The sequence below is a fragment of the Alternaria arborescens genome (assembly GCF_004154835.1).
Source record: "Alternaria arborescens strain FERA 675 chromosome Unknown contig_4, whole genome shotgun sequence".
In the NCBI taxonomy this organism is placed as follows: domain Eukaryota; kingdom Fungi; phylum Ascomycota; class Dothideomycetes; order Pleosporales; family Pleosporaceae; genus Alternaria; species Alternaria arborescens.
Genome location: NW_021167859.1, coordinates 1,191,879 through 1,213,312, shown reverse-complemented (window position 1 = coordinate 1,213,312; position 21,434 = coordinate 1,191,879). Strand labels below are relative to the sequence as shown.

At 52.9% G+C, this 21,434-nt stretch overlaps 9 protein-coding genes across 9 annotated transcripts; 7 read left to right on the top strand and 2 right to left on the bottom strand.

The window, feature by feature from the left end:
- Positions 1-337: 337 nt before the first annotated feature.
- On the top strand, positions 338-2,008 carry AA0111_g2512 (hypothetical protein; the record flags this gene model as incomplete). The annotated part of the gene is made up of 3 exons (XM_028648292.1): positions 338-355; positions 413-505; positions 560-2,008. The coding sequence occupies 3 exons, from the start codon at positions 338-340 to the stop codon at positions 2,006-2,008; spliced, it is 1,560 nt and encodes a 519-aa protein (XP_028510173.1).
- A 392-nt stretch (positions 2,009-2,400) lies between these two features.
- Positions 2,401-3,212, bottom strand: AA0111_g2511 (NADH-ubiquinone oxidoreductase subunit; the record flags this gene model as incomplete). The annotated part of the gene is made up of 3 exons (XM_028648291.1): positions 2,401-2,531; positions 2,582-2,847; positions 2,917-3,212. The coding sequence occupies 3 exons, from the start codon at positions 3,210-3,212 to the stop codon at positions 2,401-2,403; spliced, it is 693 nt and encodes a 230-aa protein (XP_028510176.1).
- Positions 3,213-3,604: 392 nt separating this feature from the next.
- On the top strand, positions 3,605-4,280 carry AA0111_g2510 (hypothetical protein; the record flags this gene model as incomplete). Its single annotated transcript, XM_028648290.1, has 6 exons — positions 3,605-3,829; positions 3,879-3,896; positions 3,949-4,029; positions 4,083-4,131; positions 4,182-4,220; positions 4,273-4,280. 6 exons carry the CDS (start codon positions 3,605-3,607, stop codon positions 4,278-4,280), a joined length of 420 nt encoding a protein of 139 aa, XP_028510175.1.
- A 482-nt stretch (positions 4,281-4,762) lies between these two features.
- Positions 4,763-5,989, top strand: AA0111_g2509 (Vacuolar protein sorting-associated protein 74; the record flags this gene model as incomplete). Its single annotated transcript, XM_028648288.1, has 4 exons — positions 4,763-5,023; positions 5,082-5,328; positions 5,385-5,878; positions 5,939-5,989. 4 exons carry the CDS (start codon positions 4,763-4,765, stop codon positions 5,987-5,989), a joined length of 1,053 nt encoding a protein of 350 aa, XP_028509869.1.
- A 1,122-nt stretch (positions 5,990-7,111) lies between these two features.
- Positions 7,112-9,620, top strand: AA0111_g2508 (hypothetical protein; the record flags this gene model as incomplete). Its single annotated transcript, XM_028648287.1, has 2 exons — positions 7,112-9,226; positions 9,276-9,620. The coding sequence occupies 2 exons, from the start codon at positions 7,112-7,114 to the stop codon at positions 9,618-9,620; spliced, it is 2,460 nt and encodes an 819-aa protein (XP_028509870.1).
- A 547-nt stretch (positions 9,621-10,167) lies between these two features.
- On the top strand, positions 10,168-11,073 carry AA0111_g2507 (hypothetical protein; the record flags this gene model as incomplete). The annotated part of the gene is made up of 1 exon (XM_028648286.1): positions 10,168-11,073. The coding sequence occupies one exon, from the start codon at positions 10,168-10,170 to the stop codon at positions 11,071-11,073; it is 906 nt and encodes a 301-aa protein (XP_028509863.1).
- Positions 11,074-11,459: 386 nt separating this feature from the next.
- AA0111_g2506 (hypothetical protein) lies at positions 11,460-13,037 on the top strand (the record flags this gene model as incomplete). The annotated part of the gene is made up of 4 exons (XM_028648285.1): positions 11,460-11,481; positions 11,604-11,687; positions 11,754-12,659; positions 12,808-13,037. The coding sequence occupies 4 exons, from the start codon at positions 11,460-11,462 to the stop codon at positions 13,035-13,037; spliced, it is 1,242 nt and encodes a 413-aa protein (XP_028509864.1).
- A 1,176-nt stretch (positions 13,038-14,213) lies between these two features.
- On the top strand, positions 14,214-17,946 carry AA0111_g2505 (hypothetical protein; the record flags this gene model as incomplete). The annotated part of the gene is made up of 6 exons (XM_028648284.1): positions 14,214-16,099; positions 16,285-16,378; positions 16,563-16,903; positions 16,953-17,513; positions 17,566-17,761; positions 17,824-17,946. 6 exons carry the CDS (start codon positions 14,214-14,216, stop codon positions 17,944-17,946), a joined length of 3,201 nt encoding a protein of 1,066 aa, XP_028509861.1.
- Positions 17,947-19,290: 1,344 nt separating this feature from the next.
- AA0111_g2504 (Asparagine--tRNA ligase, cytoplasmic) lies at positions 19,291-21,074 on the bottom strand (the record flags this gene model as incomplete). Its single annotated transcript, XM_028648283.1, has 2 exons — positions 19,291-19,417; positions 19,474-21,074. The coding sequence occupies 2 exons, from the start codon at positions 21,072-21,074 to the stop codon at positions 19,291-19,293; spliced, it is 1,728 nt and encodes a 575-aa protein (XP_028509862.1).
- Positions 21,075-21,434: the final 360 nt, after the last annotated feature.

The following is a 21,434-nucleotide window of genomic DNA, read 5'->3' as shown; positions in this document are numbered from 1 at the left end:
GAGCGCGAGAGACAGGCGGAGCTGACAGGCGCGCATCATCAACGGACTCGCGGCGCTTTGCGGGCAGACGAGGCTGATGCTGGTGAAGGAGCCTGGAGCACGCGAGCCTGCTTCGAGTCAAGGCTGAGCGGGCGGTGGCTGGGGCAGCGGTGATTGATTGGTGCAGCAACCAAGGGTCCTAGCGCTGAAAGTCTGCGAACATTTGAAATCTTGGCCTTTGACCTCGATTTTCGCGACCCGCACACGACACGCTCGCCCCGCCAACTCTACGCCCTGGACCTTTCGGAACAAGGACAGACTATACTACCAAGAGTACCCAGTGTCTGTTTTATGCGCAATGGGCGACAATCTCGAGGTATGCATCGCGGAACGACTGCTGCCGGTCGTTCTCGCCGCTAACTGAGAGCTGCAGGAGCGTTTGAAGAGCCATGCCCGGGCTTTCGAAGGCCTCATGTCTCTGATACCCGCCAAAGACTACTACGGGAAGGATGAGAGTATCACTAGCGTATGCACCTCTTCTCTCATGGGCCTTCGCTTTATGCTGACATAATGTCTGCAGACGCAATGGCAAAAGAAAGGGAAGAAGCAGACCCTCGAGGAACGACAAGCAGCCAAGCGAGCGAAGCTGGATCCTGCATCACACAAGAGCGCCAAAGACGTCATGGACGAGAACGCGCTAAAGCGGAAGCGCGAATTGGAGGGTGAGGAAATATCTGAGCCTGAGTCGTCGGACCTCGACATGGACATCACAAAGGAGAAGCCTCTTGAGGGAATCAAGAGTAAGGCAAAGAAGCAGAAGACGCAGCCCGCCGAGCCAGTAGTCGAGGAAAACGAAGAAGCTGCTGAGACACGGCCTTTATCAAAAGCTGAGGCTAAGGCTGCCGCGAAAGCAGAGAAGCGAAGAGAGAAGAGGAAGGAGAAGCAGGAGAAGAACAAGAAAAAGGAGGAGGCCAAGAAGTCGCAGCAGACGTCGTTCCAAGATCTCGCCGCCACCAAGCAACCTGAAGAGGACGAAGTCGAAGACGACGACGAATCTGCAGACGAACACGAACACCCAGACGAACGCATAGAAGCTTTGGACGTGAGCGGTCTCGTTGAAGAGGGTCAGTCTACCGCTCCCTCCACTACTGCCAATTCCAACTCCTCTACAGCCTCGGTCGCGTCAGCCGCTTCATCAAACTCTTCGCTACCTCAGTCTGGCGAAGAAGCACCACAGAAGAAAGCCAAGAAGCCGTACACGATCGACCCGCAAAAGCATGAAGATTTCCGCGCTCGATTAAACGCAAAGCTGGAGGCCATGCGTGCGGCGCGAAAGGCCGACGGTCCGGATGGACGTCCTGCGCGAAATCGAGCAGAGTTAATCGAGGCACGACGGAAAAAAGAGGCCGAGAAGAAAGCTGCCAAGAAGGCCCTTCGTCAGGATGCGAAGGAAGACGAGGCTCGTCAACAAGCAGAGGAGCAGCTCGCACGGATAAGAGGCGGTTCGGGCTCACCTTCCATATTCCCAGCGAGGTCGCCGGAGCACGAGCGCAATTTCAACTTTGGCAAGATTGCATGGGATGGCGCACAGCTTGAGGGAAATCTTTCCGGATTCCTCGAATCCAAGAAGAAGAAGGGCAAGTCAGACGCGAAGACTGCATTAGAGGCTGCGCAGAAGAAGCAGGCTCGTCTTAACGCCTTTGATGAGAACAAGCGCAAAGACATCCAAGAGAAGGATTTGTGGCTCGCCGCTAAGAAAAGGGCACAGGGTGAGAAGGTGTTCGACGATGTCAACCTTCTAAAGAAGAGCCTCAAGCGTCAGCAAAAACAGAAAGACAAGAGCAAGCAAGAGTGGAAGGAGAGGTTGACCAATGTCGACCAAGGAAAGGCAGCGAGGCAAAAGAAGCGAGAGGAGAACTTGAAGAAGCGCAAGGAGGACAAGGGTCAAAAGGGTAAAAAGAAGGTTAAGAAGCCCGGCAAGAAGGTCACGAAGCGACCGGGCTTTGAGGGTACTTTCAAGGGGAAATGATTATGAGGCTGGGTGGAATGACGGTACATAAAAGGAAAAGGAGGTAGCATGTGCACTATTGGAAGGCATTTGGCGTTTGATACCATATCATGGCAGGCATCGTATATGAGCGTTAGGAGTATCAGGGTCTTGAATATTGCGATGTCTTTTCCTCGATTGTATTAGTTCAAATGTCAGTGCTGTCTCGCAAAACAATAGGAATGCATCCAATCGGGCCCTTGATCGCAGCACACCCAATGTCCACATGTATGTTCTCAATAATTTGAGTATCGCTCACAGTTGTTGAAATGGTCCCTTCTTGTACTGATGCATTGACAAATGAAACCCGACTGGCTGTGTCAGGCGGAACCGCTCCTCCTATATATACAGTAAACTCGCACCACTCCTCTACATTATCTGTAAGGCGCATCCGCACGAGCAGCAGCGGCGATCTCAGGCTCCCACTTGTCTCCGTTTGCTAGCAGCTTCTCCTTGTTGTAAAGCAACTCCTCTCGTGTCTCGGTGGCATACTCAGCATTGGGTCCTATATCATGTTAACACATACTTTGGAGCTCACGGATGACGTGGACATACCCTCAACAATGGCGTCGACTGGGCAGCTCTCCTGGCAGAGACCGCAGTAGATGCACTTGGTCATGTCAATGTCATAACGTGTGGTCCTCCTGCTACCGTCCATACGCTCCTCAGCCTCGATTGTGATGGCCTGCGCAGGGCAGATGGCTTCGCACAGCTTGCAAGCAATGCAACGCTCCTCACCCGTGGGGTACCGTCGCAGGGCGTGCTCGCCTCGGAAGCGGGGTGAGATGGGGCCCTTTTCGAATGGGTAGAAGATGGTGTATCTTCAGAAACGTCAGATCGGGTATTCTGGATGTCGAGCATGCTACCAGCCTGCGCATTGAGGTACTTACGGTGGTCGGAAAAACTGCTCCAGCGACACGTACATGCCACGGAACATCTCCATAAGCAAGAAGTACTTGCCGGCGCGGTCCAATGCACCTTCTCCTTCATCCCATCGCTTCGGCTTTGGTAACCGGAAGCCTGGCGGCGGGGGTCCTGCTGGAGTGGCGGCTCGGGATAGAGTGGTAGAGAAGAAGGCGACGGTGGCGGGCGAGGGGAGGCGTCCAGACGCGAACTGCGGTGACCGGAGCAGCGTGGCTGCTGGGCGGCTGCGCGCCAACATTGTCAATGGCTTTGCGCTGGCCATTGTGAGCGTGGTGGAGTCGCTGGCGGGTTGGGGGGTTGCTGGCGGATATGGAGGTTGTCGTCAAGCTCGAAACTTGAGGTTGTCGCTTGTAACGCGGAAGCTGCGATTGGCCGAGAAGCCCAATGACGGCAACAACAGCGGGAGGCAACTCCAGGGTCAGAGATTTGTATCTAGTGATCTTGGAGGGTCTGTGAATGATCTTCAAGTCTGACTTGGTCTTGTATACGAGTTGTTGTGATTATTAGAGGTGCGTCTGTCTGCTCGTACTGAAATGCTTCCTGACGGCTGACTAACGTAATGTAACTTTAGTCTGAAGTTCTAGTCGAGCATCAACATCACCACCACCACCACCGACCCTGCTACCTCGCACGACACCCTCGCAACCCGTCACAATGTTCCGAACAGCACTTCTCAGGTCCGCCCGGTCCGCTGTCCGCGCTGCCCCACGATGCCAGGCCGCAATGGCTCGCCCCGTTGCGCGAAGCTCTTTCGTTCAGCCAAAGCAAATGAACCCCTCCGTATACTTCCAGGCTGTACGATGCTACGCCGCGAGCGCTGGTCTGTCAAAAGATGAGGTCACTGGCAGGATAATGGACCTTCTGAAGAACTTCGACAAGGTAACGACTATGCGACTAGATTTTTAGGCAGTGGCTAACACAGAAGCAGGTCACCGATGCCTCCAAGGTAGCTACCATATGTGTGTGAGGGCTCGGAAACAAATACTCACAGTTTGCAGTTGAACGGCGAATCGCACTTCCACAACGACCTCGGTCTCGACAGTCTGGATACCGTAGAAGTAGTCATGGCGATTGAGGAGGTTAGTTGGCCTGCACGCGATACACGAAAGGCACACATCTGACAATTTGGCAGGAGTTCAGCATTGAAATCCCCGACAAGGAGGCCGATGCCATCCACAGCGGTATGTTCTGAAGCGCAGCGTCAGATTTATACATACTGATGATATCACAGTCAAGCAAGCAGTGGATTACATCATGGCTCAGCCCGATGGTAAGTCTCAAGTTGCAAAACGCAAGGTTACTTGATACTAATCAAATCGCAGCTCACTAAATTATATTGGGATCCGCGCTGGGTGAGAGATGATGGATGTGGAATTGGTAGTCGGTCCTACCGGCGTCGCTATATATATGCCTCCTTGTAAAACAGTCGCCTGGGTCGGCACCGTGTACTTCTGATAGAATTGACGCTATCCACCTCCCATTGCTCTGGCTATTGTGTTGTTGGACGCCTGTTTACTTGATTGCTGAGGAGTGCGTAACTAATCTTGGCACATCCGAGACCGAACCCTGTCCGCTGATAGATGTGGCACGAGAATCAACCCCCAACTCGAAACCTGCACACGCGCGTTACGATACCCCCTTTATCGCTACATTGCCGTGATCCGCCACGCTCTCTTACATCGCCTTCACCGAAAGTCCCACATAGTCCGACACGGCGTATGCGCAGCCCAAGCGCCCTCATCCCTGCGCCCGTTGAGGAGCATCACCCATAATTTCAACAAACACTCCCCACCCGTTCCACAACCACACCTGATGGCTTCTAGCTCTGGTCTGACGCGCCGGAGAGGAGGCGGCGGCGCTGCCGGCAACGGCGAGGACGAGGGCAGCCGGGTCAGCTCGCCAGCACCCAAGCGCAACGACGACCGCACCCCCGAAACCTCCTACGAAAGCTCCGAGAACGGCCACAAGATTGCATTCGATCCCCGCGATATCAGCGAAAATGCAGAGAGGAGCAAACAGCCAAAGCTGACGCTCATGGAGGAGATTATCCTTATGGGACTGAAAGACAAACAGGTGTGTACACCGCAGGCCGCGGGCGGGCTAGGGGCAGCAGGCTGATGAGTGAGAATAGGGATACCTGTCGTTCTGGAACGACAACATCTCCTATGCGCTACGAGGATGCATTGTCATAGAACTGGCCTTCAGAGGCCGTGTGAGCATGCAGAAGGACTCGAATCGACGCCGCTTCCCCCTCGCAGACAGGGTCATCGAAGTTATTGATGACACGTTGACTGGAGAGGTCCTACTGGACGAGGCCCTGAAGATGATGAAGTCGAGCGAGAAGATGAGCGTCAACTCCTGGATCGATCTCATGAGCGGTACGTCTATGGCGTGGTATACCAAGGCTGATGCTCGACACTAACTATACAAACAGGAGAGACATGGAATCTCATGAAGATTGGCTACCAACTGAAACAAGTACGCGAACGACTATGCAAAGGCCTCGTCGACAAGGGCATCCTGCGCACCGAAAAGAAGAACTTCCTCTTGTTCGACATGGCTACACACCCCGTTGCAGACGGCGGCGCAAAGGAGGAGATTCGACGTAGAGTCCGGAACGTTCTCACCAACCGTACCGTGGTCCTTCCTGGCAGCCAGTTCCTCCCCGAAGAGTTGGAGTTCAGGGTGCTTCGAACCATCACCATGGTCTGCGCCGCCTATGCCGCCAACGTACTAGAGAACGCCTTGACAACGTTGGGTCACGAAGCGCGGGAACGGGCTTTCGCTCAAGTGGACGAGTTGCTGGCAGAGTACTCACAATGGCCCTTTGCAAAGAGGCAGGGGGGTTCACAGGGTGTCGGCGCAAACTTGGGTCAGCTCATCACTGATGAAGTTAATGGTTCCAAGGATAAGGAGCTTCAACTTGAGGTAAGCCGATTGCATTTTGATTCCAAATATGACGATAGAGCGCTAATGATTGAACAACAGGTTGTTGCTGCGTGCTTGAGCGTCTTCACTCGACTGGACTCATTGCTTTGAGCGAACAAGACGCATCAAGAGCAGTGATATATTGGGCTGCAGGTAGAGGGGCGCATGCCCCAGCAACAGCGAACATGAACGTTTGGAGCATTTACAGCCAGTAGATCAGACGCATATAGCCGGCGACTTGTAAGCGGCGGTGTGTCCGGGTCGGGTATGGAAAATGTAGGGTATTGTCAGTTCCTAGCATTGATGCAACTACGACGGATCTGGATGCGAGGGCGTCGGAAAGCGATGACGAGGTGTATACCAGACGCTTCTTCTTCTTCTTTTCTATTAGGCGGTTCTTTCCATAAAATACAACCTTTATTCAATAACGAACAAGGTGCATTACACGGTGGCTTTTACTCGAAGCTTGCCTAGCTAGGCATGCGCTAGCATTCGTCATGGCGTCGCACGTGATGAGTGCGTGGAGACGATGGAGTGCGAGTGTAGTTATGTGGAACAGCCGGTAAGAAGGATCATGGCCTCTGCTCTGGTGAAAGAAACCACGACTAACAGAGGCTGCGGCTGCGTTGGAGCGTGCCGGGCAGCTTCAGTGTTCGTTATGGGCTTTGGCTGGCTCGGCGCTTGCAAGCGGCAGAACTGGCTGCTTTGGCGCAAATCCATCAATGCCTCTGCCTGACACACAACACATCATTCCAAGTTCCGAGCTTATCCACGGCCGCGACCCCGCCCAAGGTACCGCAGCAGGTGTTTCGCCGATTTAGGTTCCTGCCAATACTCTCGCCTGTGAAAGGCTTACAGACGGGCTGCTGCGCGCTTGACTACCCGATCGGCACTTCTTTCCCTGGACAGCCAAACAGAGGCCCAGCCCAGCCCTGTGACCTGTGACGACGCGCAAATTGCATGTTCCCAAAGGTATGTGTTTTTTTCTGTATTGCTGCTATTAGTTCTCATGGTCGCGGCGCCATGGATGCGCTTTCTTGAGATGGAGGCGCTGTTGTTGCTGTCGCCATGGCATCGCGCACCCGCCCCCTTCTTTTGCCAGGCGCGACCGCATGGGACGCCCATTGACCCACTCGAGCCTCCATCACTCCTTCCAGCCTCCATGCCTCGGCTCTAACAAGGGCAGCAAACACGCAGGTCGCTCCTGCCGCGCGCATTATAATTCACCACGCGATGCCCTCTCCGCCGCTAGCCGACTCCCAAGGCCTCGATCCCGCCCACGGCGCGTCCACAAACGGCAACAGCAGTGAAGGTGCTGTCCAACCCGCAAACACCCCAACCAGCATCAATGGACCCGACGGCGCGTCCAACGAGAACAACGCGATTCGAGACGGAAAGCAGAAGGCCAAGGCTGTCATGGCGGCTTCTGGCTTGAACCTCGCCAGCGCGCAGGGCGACACGGCATCGCCAGCGCAGCCCGAAGCCATCAACGGCGCGTCGCCTAGTAGAAAGCGATCGCGTTCGGGAACCCGCAAGTCTTCACGCACGCCTTCTCACGACGATGGCACGAAACCTACAACCTCGCAGGCCCATCTCCTCGACCGCCACATTGCGCGCGACCTCCTCGACAGCGTAAACAAGTACGAGCGCAATAAACATTCCGAGAAGGTATATGGCGAGCTGAACGACCTGCGCCATTTCTACCGCGACGAGGTATACCCTGTCCGACGACAGAACCCCGGCGCCATCTTTGGATATGGCTATGCTGGCTACGGCAACGGCGTGACCGACATACCACCCGATCCCAGAGACCCGCGAGCCCTACCGCAAACGAAGCTGCTATATCCCGAACATGCCAAGCGCGCCGGCCGTCGACTCGCGCCGCAACTCAAAGTTTCGAAAGAGAAGGGTTTGCAGCAAGCAGACCAGATCGAAGAGCTTGTGCCTGTGCGTCTGGACATCGAATTAGACAGACTGAAACTACGCGACACTTTTACCTGGAACCTCCATGACCGTGTTACCAACCCTGTGCTCTTCGCCCAGACCCTCGTCGAGGACTTCCAGATACCACCCGAGCTGCGTCAGAACGTTATGCAACAAATCGATCGCGAGATCCACGAGCAGGTTCAAGACTACTACCCTCACGCTTTCTTCGATGATGAGCCTCTGGACCCCCATCAGCCATACTCGGCATACAAGAATGACGAGATGCGGATATTGATCAAATTGAACATTACCATTGGCCAACACACTCTTGTGGACCAGTTCGAGTGGGAAATCAACAATCCTCTAAATGCGCCCGAGGAATTTGCAAGGCAGATGGCTGCTGATTTGTCACTGTCCGGAGAGTTCACTACCGCCATTGCCCATTCCATAAGAGAGCAGTGTCAGATGTTCACAAAGAGCCTGTACATCACAGGCCATCCCTTCGATGGACGACCAGTTGAAGATACCGATATTCAGGACAACTTCTTGGCCTCACCACTCCCCTCTGTATTCCGCCCGATGCAGTCTACAAAGGATTACCAGCCGTACCTATACGAACTAAGTAACGCTGACCTAGAACGAGCCGAACTATCGATTATGCGCGAACAGCGGCGCCAGAAACGATCTGTCAACAGACGTGGCGGCCCTGCCCTGCCAGACCTTAAAGACCGCCAACGGACAGTACGCACCTTGGTTGTTTCTTCAGTCCTACCTGGTGCTGCGGAAACCATCGAGGACAGTCAGCTCTTCAAGGCTACACGCAAAATTAGAGAGGGCCGCCGTCGTGGTGCTGATGGAAGCTCAGACGAATCGGACAGTGACGAATCGGTAGTAGACTCTCCCGCACCTGCACAACTGACCGGAGGTACTGCGCGGACCCGGGGTATGCGTGGAGCTGCCACTGCTGCTCAGGCTGCTATGCGATCCGCTATTGGAAGATCAGCAACCCCCGAAGTGTCCAACATTCAACCCCATCACGAGCCGCGGGCATCCAGATCACTACGATATGAGGCGCGGGAAGAGAGTGTATCTGAGCCTACAACACTCATAGTCAAACTCCGCATATCGCCCGCCAAACTTAGGGAATTCCAGAGGAACCCAAGGGCTTTCGCAAAGCCCGCCTCGACTCCCATGGTGGCCCCCTCGCAACCCCCAACACGAAGCACACCTACCGCAAACTCAATGCCACCTCCACCATCGCCAGCCATACCTACTCGTTCAACCCCAACCGCATCAGCTTCGGTAGAAGCTTCGCCGAAACCTCCGCCTACGCCCACACCAACGACCCAGAACAAGCAGTGGCAGTACAGGCCGGATGGCTCACTTGAGGCACCTTGGCCAACGCCCGCCGTTTCTCAACATGTAAGATCCTCGCTCATGTCTACGTAGATCTCTGACTAATCCACATCAGCCTCCCACTCCTCCGTGGCTTCAACAAGCACTCCAGGATCTACGTGATCGGAATCCCGGCGAGCTCTTCGAATCTACTATGCGTTATGCAGTCATGAATGAGCGCTACGAGGACCCAAAGACGGGCGATATTGTGTCCCGACAAGTCAAGCTTGATACGCTACAACCAAATGCCCCCCTGCCAGCGAACCACAAAGCATATTTCTTGCCGCGAATCCGGTGCATAGACTGCCCGGGCAAATTGTACAATGCTGGACCCGAGCAAACAGTCAATAATTTCGAACTACATCTGAAGAACCGCGTACATATGGAGAACGTGCGCAAACGGACTGGACAGCCTTTGTAGGGCAGGGCATCCAGATCTTCTGGCAGCGCGAATAGGAAATGATATTCAGAAGCATAGCGGGGTCTTTTTGATATATGCAAGCGCATTCTAGGGTATAAATTCCCGTGTAAAACAGCGGATCAGTTGGGAGCATGTGGAGTTGGGCATACAGACAACGTGCTGGTGCATCGGCGTTCTCATTTGCCGGCTACAACTTGAAAATCAGTTGTTCCGTCTTGGATTACCACTTGGAAGAGTGGACACAATCGCAAATTTTGATCTTTGTCCGAGGCTACTTTAAGTACCTTCCTAGTTCTTTTCGTTGCTGGTGTCGTTTGTAAGGTATAAGTAGGGGTTGGTAGTCTTCGACGCAGCAATGTAAGTAGGCGCCAATCACTATTATCCACATCTTCAAGGCTGTGCAGTTGTTTTTTCTAGTACCGTGAAGGTCTCTGTTTATTCGGCAGCCTCGAATTCCCCTCAAGATTGCCTACGTAAAGCATATCGTCTCTGCCTTAAACCATCACTCTGTCACGTGTTCGGTTCCGGCTATACGCAGCCCGCCGGCATGATGCCCAAAGTAGCCCTTCTCGTCACCGCTCTCGTCACCCTCATCATGAAAGCTCACGCTGCCACTCTCCCAATTCGGATTCTGACCCATAATATACGCTATGCCGCCGACCCGCCAGCCACAGGCGAAAAGCCCTGGTCCACACGCAAGCAATTGATCCTCAATGAGTTACACTACAATACCTTACACAATCCAGAATCATTCATATGTCTTCAAGAAGTACTCAATGAACAGCTAGTTGATATCATGACCGGTCTGGGCGACGAATGGGCCTACATCGGCGTAGGCAGAGACGATGGCAAAACGAAAGGCGAATACAGTCCTATCATCTATCGGAAAGCCGTCTGGGAACTAGTAACATCGCAGACCGTTTGGCTAAACGAGAACGGAGCGGTAGGGAAGAAAGGCTGGGACGCGGGATCTGTCCGCATCCTCAATTTGGGCGAATTCAAACACAAGCAAAGTAAAAAAGCCATGGTAGCGATGTCTACGCACTTTGACAACGCAGGCGCTATCTCGCGCCGCGAGTCTGCGAAGATCATCGAAAAGGTCGTTGCAAATGTCACTTCGCCCACCTCAAATACTTCGTCTTCCACCTTACCTTTCTTCCTGGCCGGCGACCTCAACTCTGAGACTTCTGGCGAAGCATACAAGATACTGAACAACGGTTCGTCCATCATGCAAGACACAAAGGAGCAGGCCAAGTGGCTGTACGGGGACACGAACACGTTTACGGATTTCGATGACCAGACGAAGACGCTGATTGACTTTGTTTTTGTGGGACCGAGAGGAAAGAGCGATTGGGCGCTTGAGGGATATAGTGTTTTGCCGAATAAATTTGAGGATGGGGTTTATGGTAGTGATCATCGGGCTGTTGTTGTAGATGGATTGCTCAAGATTTGAGGTTGGGCTCTTGCTTCGTTCCAAGGTAGTCTGGATCAAAACTGTCATTAGTGTGGCATTACACGCGTACACGATTGACAGCTACCTGACAATAGTGAAATTGCTTTGCGTTTTCACCTGTGTCCGGTTATGCAGCAGATACGGAGGTCACCCACCGTAGCCCAGATGATCACAAGCCTAATGTCTAGATCCAGGCAGATTAATTCACTTTGGGAAGAAAAGCAGGTCGAGTGTGACGTTGTCAGGCGATCGTCGTCATTGGGCTTTGGCTAAGCGAAAGCTCGAAACCACCCCACTGAGGGGCTGGTCTGTGAACACAGGAACGACCTCGCGCACCACTCCAATTCTAGCTCCAGCCCATCTTCCCACACTCAACTATACTCAAGATGGCCGAAACCGCAGCTGTCGGTAAGCTCAATCCTCCTTCCCTATGCATGTCGTCGACATATGAAGCTGTTTTAGACAGAGACATAGCTTAAAGCACAGTTTTGTCTTTGTCAATGAGTCGCAGGAGCTAACCCATATTGCAGACTACACTTTGGCGAACCCAGATACTATCACCAAGTACAAGGTCGCCGCCGAAATCTCCCAGAAAGTCCTCAAGGAAGTCTCCGGTACGATGCTCTTCAAGCTCGCGCTTACTTCACGCGCGTAAACAGACACAAAACTGACCGGTTCAGGATGGATCGCCGCCGATGCCAGCATTGTCGAGCTCTGTGAGCGCGGTGACAAGCTCCTAGACGAGGAGGTTGCCAAGGTCTACAAGGGCAAGAAGGTCGTGAAGGGCATTGGACACTGCACCACCATCTCCCCGAGCGCCTATATCACTCCGTACACACCACTCAAGTCCGACACCGAGGAAGCCGCCACGACACTGAAGGAGGGAGAGGTTGTCAAGATCCAGTTGGGTGCCCAGATCGATGGCTTCTGCGCAATTGTTTGCGACAATGTCATTGTTGGCGCCGCTGAGGAAGTCACCGGACGCGAGGCAGATCTCATTCTGGCTACACACTACGCCAACGAGCTCCTGCTCAGGTTGATGGTACCTCCAAGCTTGATCCCCCACAGCGATGAGGAGGAGCAAAAGAAGGCTGCAACAAAGAAGCCCTACACCCAGAGCCAGATGACCAACATGCTTGAGAAGGTTGTCAAGGCCTACGGCTGCAACCTCGTCGAGAGCACTACCATCTGGCAATTCGACCACAACGAGATAGAATCCAAGAAGAAGATCATCCTTGCGCCTGGTGAAGGTGTCAGGGGTGACGGTCTTCCTGAGGTCGGTGAGGTGTGGGGTGTTGAGATGGGTGTCAGTCTCGGAAGCGGCAAGGTCAAGAACAATGGCAACAGGACTACTCTGCACCGACGTACGGCTACCACCTATCAGCTCAAGCGTCCTACCTCGCGAAGCCTCCTGTCTGAAGTAGTCAAGAAGTTCGGTACCTTCCCCTTCAGTCTGCGACAGCTGGAGGACGAGAAGGGCGCCAAGGTTGGTGTTGTCGAGTGTGTTCGTACTGGTGTACTTCGCCAGTACGAAGTCGTCGTTGACAAGGACAACCAGCCCGTAGCTAGGGTGTTCTCAACTGTTGGTAAGTTCTAGGATTCCCCTGCTCGCTCCTTGCTCAGGAGATGTCCGATATTGGCCGATGTGCTCGCTTGTTTGGTCTCTCAAACATGAACCATCTTGCTGGATGTAGAGCATCACACAGGCAAATTTGTTAGCTAACATCGTAACAGCAATCACCAAGAACGGAATGCAGCGCCTAGCTCAACCTACTGCCATTGACACTTCCAAGTACAAGTCTGACAAGAAGATCGAGGACGAGGAGATCCTCAAGATTCTGGAACAGCCTATTGGCAAGACTTCAGCAAAGAAGAACAAGAAGAAGAAGAAGAAGCCTGCCAAGAAGGCCGCTGAGGGCGGTGCCGCCGCTGAAGAGGAGGAGGACGATGATGACGAAGAGTAGATGTAGGTTCTAGGGAACCGTAACGCCATACCCGCCTCTCGACTATGAACCTGGATGACACGGACTGTTTTGAGATCGCAAAAACGGCAGCCCCGGAAACAAAATCGGCAATTGACCTAGGTCTGATATGCCTTATCGTATGGTCATGCACATGATTATGTAGAAGCGATAGCAATTCACAAAAAAGAAAGATCAGTTCTCCGGACGTCATCTACCATAGCTTCTGGTTGTTGAAACTGATTCAGCACATAATGTATAACAGTCTCGCGCTCGAAATGTGCCCCTATGATCTGCGAGATGAGACCGTGCATGTCAACGCGTCTTTAGCCTCCAGACATGGCTTCAACATACCCGATGATCGGCGATTATGACCACAGGATACAAACACACTGTTGCAACAAACAGTTTTCATGCGCGGAGTATTAGTCTCAGAGGATGGAGCAAGTGGTAGACTATATCGCGTCGTCTTTCGGGTCTTCGTTCAGGTCTGTCTATCACATACGCTATTGTTCTGCATGCGCCGGATAGAGTGACTATAGTGAATATTCCAAGGCTTCCTAATCGCCTTAGACGACAGGGCGTATACATTGTCCATGTAGACAGTCAGGCACAACGTGAGATAAGGCAAAATAGGTATGCAGAGAATACCCCTGAGTGGATGATGCGAGGACTGTTTGTCCGTCAAGATTTTTTTGTAGCAGCACCGGATAACATGGCCGTACACTGTCTCTGTATGAGTATAGATTCAGGAATTGCGTGGCGATATCTACAGGTTGCGATTGGTGAAGGTGAGATGGGCACGTCAAGAAAAAAGCGGACTTGGTATTGTAGACTCCCTTTGGAATAGTTGCACCACCACCACAACGATACACCACTTTTGTTGAGACTCAAAATCGATGAACCGATCGAGGAAGTCTCTGTCTATCCGCAAATATAACTTGGAGATCCTACAAGATACTGCGATATTTGCGGTTGCGTAGGGGGCTGACATAATAAGAAGGCCCGTCCAAGCGTCCAGGGCACCCTCGAACAACCTTCAGCGACTCTCATTCTCGCACTACCGACCCACCACGACGGGCACGGCATTGCGGCGTCTTGAATTCTCGGACAACACGTGAAGTAACTCTCGTCATGCTCGTATCTGCTACAGCGCGCTGACCAAACTGTAGTTTCGCCATGCCGGCCCTCCGCAAGTCTCTCCGGGAGTCGCGCGACTTTAAATCGCAACAAAGGTCCAGCACCACGCCCTTCGCCTCACCTACCGGCACTCCAAGCGAGCACACCAACGAGAAGAAGCAACGATCAATCACCGAATGGACTGAACCCCAACCGCAAACTCTCGCCCCATCGTTCGAAGAGCACGGTTTTGCGCGGCACGGCGTCTTGGAGAATATGGCCCCCCTCGGTGTGCCTCCAAAGGCAAAGGACAAACAGCGCGCGCGCGCTCTCGACGGGCCGCCCACTGCTCGGCATTCGCTACTGGGGAAGAGCGCGGTTTTTGCAGGTGACGAGGTTGGGTCTACGCCAGAAGTCACTCCAGCTCCTGAGCTCGAGCCGGACGACTCGGAGCGGCAAGAGGAGGACGAGATGCCGGTTGGCTTTCCCATGCTTGAAGACGACGAGGACGACGACTACGAGCCCAAGACGAAGGCGAAGAAGAAGGTGAAGGTGTCAAAAACTCCTGTCAGGGGCAAAACCCCAGTGCAGAGTAAGACATCTGTCAATGGCAAGACGCCCGTCAAGAACGGCCACACCAAAAGCACCTCTGTTTCCGCTAGTCCAGCAGTTCAAGCTGTTTCCATGTCAGAGCCCGTTGAAGCTGCGACTCAGCGTATCCAGATTGCTGTCAATGATGCTATCTCCAAAGCCAACAGTCACACTGGCAAGCGCTACGTGGGCATTGCCTTGCGGCGCGCCTACGAGCAGAGCAAGACAGACTCCGCTTTGGCAGACGCTATTGAATCAGTAATTCATGGAAAGAGCACCAGTGAACAGCTCTACCGATTTCGCAAATTCATCAAGCAGTTCAAGCAGGAGGAAAAGACGAGGTTGGGCTTGAGCAAAGACAGGCGCTTTGATCAACAAGCTGCGATGAATCACGATGCCTCGTTCTTCAGTCAGCAGCCATCTCCAAGGGCCAGTAGTGAGATCGTTCCTGATGACTCTGTTTCGGCTGTCAACGACTACCAGGATAGACAGTTCATGAACTCTACAAATTCGGCTACAAACTTCTCGCACAAAGCACTGCAATCAGCTCTTGATCAAAATTCAGGCCAAGCACCGCCTCATCCGTTTAGTACCGCACCCGCTCTTCCAGCGACTGCTGACACCTCAGCTGAGTCAACGCCGAGGATGCAGTCCAAGTCGCCCCGAAAACGAACCGCTACCAATGGAAGTCTGGCGCCGGATTCTGCGATGGAACTGGATGGAGGAATTTCTACTACAGCACCAACTCCAGCCGCAAGGACGCCGGACACTGGGGCGAGCGATTCTGAGCTATCAGATGTCAATGAAGAGATTGTCCAGAAAGGCCCTCCAGAGCCTGTGCAGGTCAATGGAAAATCTACTGCACCTGCGCCAGTTGTAGCTCCAAAGAAAGGAAAGAATCCTGCGGCTGCACGTGCTGCTAAAAAGATGAAAGGCAATGCTGGGAGGCTATTCGGGAAGCATGCCCACAAGCTACAGCCACCGACCGCGGAGCAGCAAGCGGAAGATGAGCGACTCAATGAAATGCGAAAGGCTATGGTCGATGAGCAGCCTATCCGGAAACTTGAGCAAATTCCTCCTCCCATCTCCGATGTCCGCTTCGATGATGAGATTCTTGAGACAGAGTCTCTGACTGAGTCTCAAATCGCGGTGGGACCTCCTGTTGATTCTGATCAACCGCGACGCGCTGGGCGGATTCCAAACCATGGTACTAAGCGTATACGAGAGGATCCGTCACGGTTCTCATCACCTCAGTTCGAACCGGCTGTGTCGTCGCGCCCTTCAACGCCTGCGATGGGACCGGCACCTAAGCGGGTCAAGCTCACTAACGGACAGGGCGCGAGGACGAAACGATCGTAAGTATTTTCAGCTCAATTTCTCAGCATCCTTGTCGTTTTTCAGTGTTGGTCGATGCATGTACCCGCTTTGGCACAGGGCTGTAAGGCGTCGACTGAGCAAGCTCTACGTGTTTGCACGTGTTCGCATCGTACATTCCTCAACACACCATCAAGTCATTACAGGGCTAACGTTACACGTATAGGCCGGTCAAAAACCGAGATGCAGGACCTATTGCTGGTGTAGCCTTTACTGGTGGTGGCGGTTCGAGACAGCTGGGGCCTGATGACAACGACCCGGTAAGTGCCACTGGAATTCCGAAGCATCCAACCACACCATTCCTCTTTCACCACACAACCCATCAACCACATTTTATCTTTTTCATCCTCAACATCAATGCTGCTCACTACAAACATCACGCCACTCAAATTTCCATATTCTCCTCCACTTTCTGTCCTTTCTTCACCTCTAACAGAATGTCAGAACTCGCCGCAGTCAGAGAGCGACGACTTTTGCTCTGCGTGTAGAGGTGCAGGCGAGTTTGTATGCTGCGAAAACTGTCCACGCGTTTTTCATCTTCTCTGTTGCGATCCGCCACGAACTCAGGTTCCAGATGGAGCGTTCTACTGCTACGAGTGCAACGCAAAGTCTGCTGCACCCGACGATTCCGCGGACTCGTATCCCAGTCTGGGTCCGCTCTTCAACAAACTCGAGCGTACCAACCCTCGCGCGTTTGCTCTGCCTTCAGACATCCAAAATAACTTCGAGGGCGTTTCTGCACGTCCCGATGGCTCGTACTCTGAGGAGGTCAAGAAGTTTCCGCTGTAAGTGTGACGCGTTTCGTCGCGTGATTCGGCACTAACATCACAACAGGGCGAAGAACAGTGGCTATGGCTACCAGAGACCTGAATACACCAAGCTCATTGATGCTGATCACAAAGTTATCTTATGCACGCAGTGCGGAGTGTCGAGTGGTAACAAGCGCCAAATGCTGAAGTGTGACTTTTGCCACGCGTACTGGCACTTGGACTGCGTCGACCCACCTCTCGCTAACCCGCCACACATCAGTCTTGAAGCATCTCAGCGGGACGCCTGGAGATGTCCTCGACATATCGAACATGACCTTCGCAGTGGTCTCCTGCTGCAGAACGATTTGAGTTCTAAAGATGGGGATTCTGAGATGGCCGATGCCGCGCCGGTAGCTCGGGTGCCACGTAGAGTCCGAGTGCGCAAGCAACCCGAATACGTTGAGTCAACATTCTCACGTGGTATGCGCAACAACGGCTTGATTGATATCACAAATGATCCTGACGATGACACTGATGGCGAAGGCAATTATGTATTCGGCGACAATGAATCCAAGGATGTCAACTCCAAGATCTTCCGTGTCCCCGAGAAGGGACTCATCCTTGACTTCGTCAGCAAGGTCAAGAGGTATGTACAATCGCATCAGCAAGTCATCACACTCATCACTAATGCGTTGCAGCGGCCGTGTAGGGAAGAAGGTTGAAGCTCGACACGCTGCAGACACTGCATCACGGCGCAGAGCGTCGATGCAAAATTTCATCGCGTATCCATTCCCACAGCAGCAAGCAGCCCTGGCTCTGGCACAGTTGGCAAACAAGACGCCAGAAACGAATCTGGGTGAGGGCAAAGTCCATGCGCTCATCCTCGGTCTCACTGTAAGACTGCCTGTAGCCCACCGGCCTTGTTTTGATCATCGGCGCTAATTCACGTGAAACAGTCCGAAGCTCCCCCGGCTGTCTCCTCAGCCATGTCCAACGCAGATCCGCTGCCGCCCTCAGCAGACGAACGCGCGCATTTGGAGATGCTGCAGAAGCTCATTCAGCAACGACTTGGAGCTTGAATACCCGTCGAGTACACCGGATCTGAACCTAATCATTTAGCTCATTTGCCGCGACGCCACCGCACAACATGGACGCATCTGGACCCCCACGACGCCTTTATCCAACCCTAAAGCTCAACTGCGTCAGATCATCACAAGGTATCTTCATCAAGGTAGTGCATACCTCCAAGACAGGCCGTGAACGAGGCGTTGGAATGCTCAGCTCTGCTCGTCTAACTTCCGTACTCGATCATGACACTTGTTCGCTAACGGACGCGCGGCATGGTCCTTGTCCGACACGTCAACGATTTTTGTCTCTTTTGAAAAAAGCTCCCTCCCTGGTCCTCCGCATCCTTGTTTTGGTGGGTTATTTTGCACACGATGCGTATATTGCGCGCTCGTTTTGTCCCATACGTTTACCAAGTACAAACAGCTATATATTGTCAAATCCCTGCACTTTTGACAGGGAGTTTCTTTCGCTGTACCACAACTGCATAGCGAGGAGTTTGAATCGGGTACTTTTTGTACATTCCTAGCTCTTGCTGATGAGCTTTTGTTCTTTTCCATGGCGTTTCTAGGGTGCTCTAACGAGCAAGATGGATGAGGGACAAGTGCAAACTTTCTGCCTAGTTTAGGACGCGGGTGTCACGCGGCCTGCATATTTACTCGCTATTCTCCTAGGAGTATTTACGATGCACATCTTAGGAAGGCATGTAGTTTTACATAGGCGACGAACAAGAAGTCTACTGTGTCTTTAACGTTTTGTGCCCCATCTGGATCTAATGTGAGAAGCGAGAATGTAGCTCAGCTATCCGGGTGTTGGCATAGACAACCAAGAGAGTTTTGTTTCAGGCTGACTTGGGTTCCTAAAGTTCCACCATGTCAGACACTGTGCACACATACCACGATAAATCACCCGTCGTGAAGCTTCTCGCCAGTCCATGTCGACTCAGCTCCGTTCGGTTTTGCTAAGTAGTAACAAACATTGCTGACAAATGTATATACCATCTTGTATCGTCTAGACGCAAGGCCACAGAATACTGCGGCTCTGTTTGGGGCACATTTTGTCAAACACGTTGTAGTAGAAAGAACGGAATTGCTCGCACATCGAAAAAGGCGGTGTTATCCTTGACCAGAAGTAGATAAGAAAAATAAGACGGATTGAACATGTTAATTGGGTATGATTTATTCCATGATTCGTCCAATCGTCTTAACCTAATGCAGCGATAAGGCCATGTTTACTGGCAAAGCGGTAGCTTGACTATTCTGGAACCGCATCACGCGAATCAACTCATATCTCATCTCGTTCTGTAGCAAGAGCTACGGGACAACGTCACGTGAAGCTAAAATTCGTGTAGCTTACGCTCAAGGCTTGCAGCGACCGAAGTAGCGAGGGTACAGGCAGCAGTCGCGGACGGTGTGCTGCTTGCAGAGCCAGGCGAGGAAGCGCTCAAGACCAAGACCGTAACCGCCGTGGGGAGAAGAACCATACCTGGAGTTATGTTAGTAAGGCACAAACTGATGGAACGCGTATGGTGGTTGACTTACTTCCTCTGGTCAGTGTACCAGTAGTACGCCGCAGGATCGATACCTTCCCTTCCGTATGCAGCCATCAACTCATCATAGTTGTCCATCCTCATGCTGCCACCAACGATTTCACCGACACCAGGCATCAAGCAATCTACACTCTCGGTAACCCTAGCATCGTCCTTGTCCTTCAGCATGTAGAAAGCCTTGATCTCGGCGGGGAAGTGAGTCAGGAAAATAGGCTTGTTGATGATATCTGTCATGCGACGCTCAGCAGCCTCGGCGATATCGTCACCGAATTTGTGCGGCTCGCCATCTTCATTGGGGATCCCGTTCTCGACGAGCCAGTCGATGGCGTCTTGGTACTTCATGCGCTTGAAAGGCCGCTCTGGTACTTGGAACTCGGGGTTAAGGTCCATGATGTATTGCTTGATGACAGGGTCGGACATGGTGACTTCAAGGACACGGCACATGACCTCCTCCAGGTGGTTCAGTAGATCATCAAAGTTGATGTAGTCGAGCTCGGCTTCGACGTGTGTGTACTCAGCCAAATGGCGACGTGTCAGTGACTTCTCTGCACGGAAAGATTTCTCAATACAGTAGACATCACCCATAGATGGCAAACAAGTCTCAAGGTATAGTTGAGACGACTGGGTGAGGTATGCTTCCTCGTTGTAGTAGCCGAACTTGAACAGCGTAGAACCACCCTCAACCTGGGTTTGGACGAGCGCTGGCGGGCTGACCTTGCGTAACCGAAGTTCCTTGTAGACCTGGTTGAACGCAAACTCGACAGCATCACGGACGATCAAGACCTTGGATGCCGTCTCTCCGCGCATAGTGAGATGTCGCAGATCCAACAGTGTCGCGTGCTCAGTGTCCTTTGAGACCCTGTTGGTGATGGCATCGTCGCCACCCGCAGCCTTCCATCCGTCGTGGATCTTGTAGTAGTCGACGTGTAGTTCGCGGTTGTTGGGTGCGTGTGCGCCCTCGGGGATCTTCCTCAGCTCTCCGAAAACCTCCATGCTGGTCTCGCGGGTCAAAGTGAGGGCATCGTAGGTCTTTGCCAGCTTGCCGGTGAAGATGAGCTGCATCTGACCGTAGCCGTCTCTTAGTGTAACGAACATGACGTCCTTTTGTCTTCGCTCACGATGGACACGGCCGAAAACGCGTACTCGTGTACCTTTTGTATCCTTGCCATCTCCTAGTGTGATCTTCTTCGAGTCGGTGTCGTCGAGCTTGATCCTGATGGGCGCAGGCAAGCTCTTGTCTTCTTCCAAGACAATCTTCTTGGCTTCGTCCAGTACCTTGTTGCGATCATGCTCCTCCTTCATGCGCTGGGCAAGTAGTTGTTGGTCCTTCTCCTGCTTCTTCTTCTGTGTTTTGGCGTAGTTGACTGCCTTTTTCATGGCCGACTTTGCGGCCTCCTTCCACTCTAGCCTCGATGTCGCATCCGCACCCTCTGCGACCTCGCCGGTGACGCTCTTGCGTGTAAGGAACTTTGCCGTCTCGCCGCGCGTGAGGACAGCGTATCCGAGTGACTTGTAGGGAAGTGATTCGTCGCCGGTTTGTTCTGGGATATCGTGACCGACATCTTCATCGATGTAGTAGGTAGCCTCGGCCATGATTGCGGTATTTGCAGATTCGAGTCGTGTTCAATGGGTCGTTGTCGCGCTCCGAAATATCTTGAGTGGTCGCGGGGTGAGTCAAGAACCCCTCCAACAATGCTCCGTGCGCGCCCATGTGAAGCGCATAATGTATCGATAAGACTCACACTCCCAATGCCGCCTCCTTATCTGTCGGTGAAATGTCATATCAATGCCGTCTATGTCTATTTCCAGACGCCAAATTTCGCCTATCTGTTCGGCTCGAGAACAAATCTCCAATCTTGACTTGCTGCCTGCATAGGACATAACGCTTCGGCATAAGCCGACAACTCACGCGTCTCACGCCATCGTCCCAACTTGTGGCTACGACTCACCAGA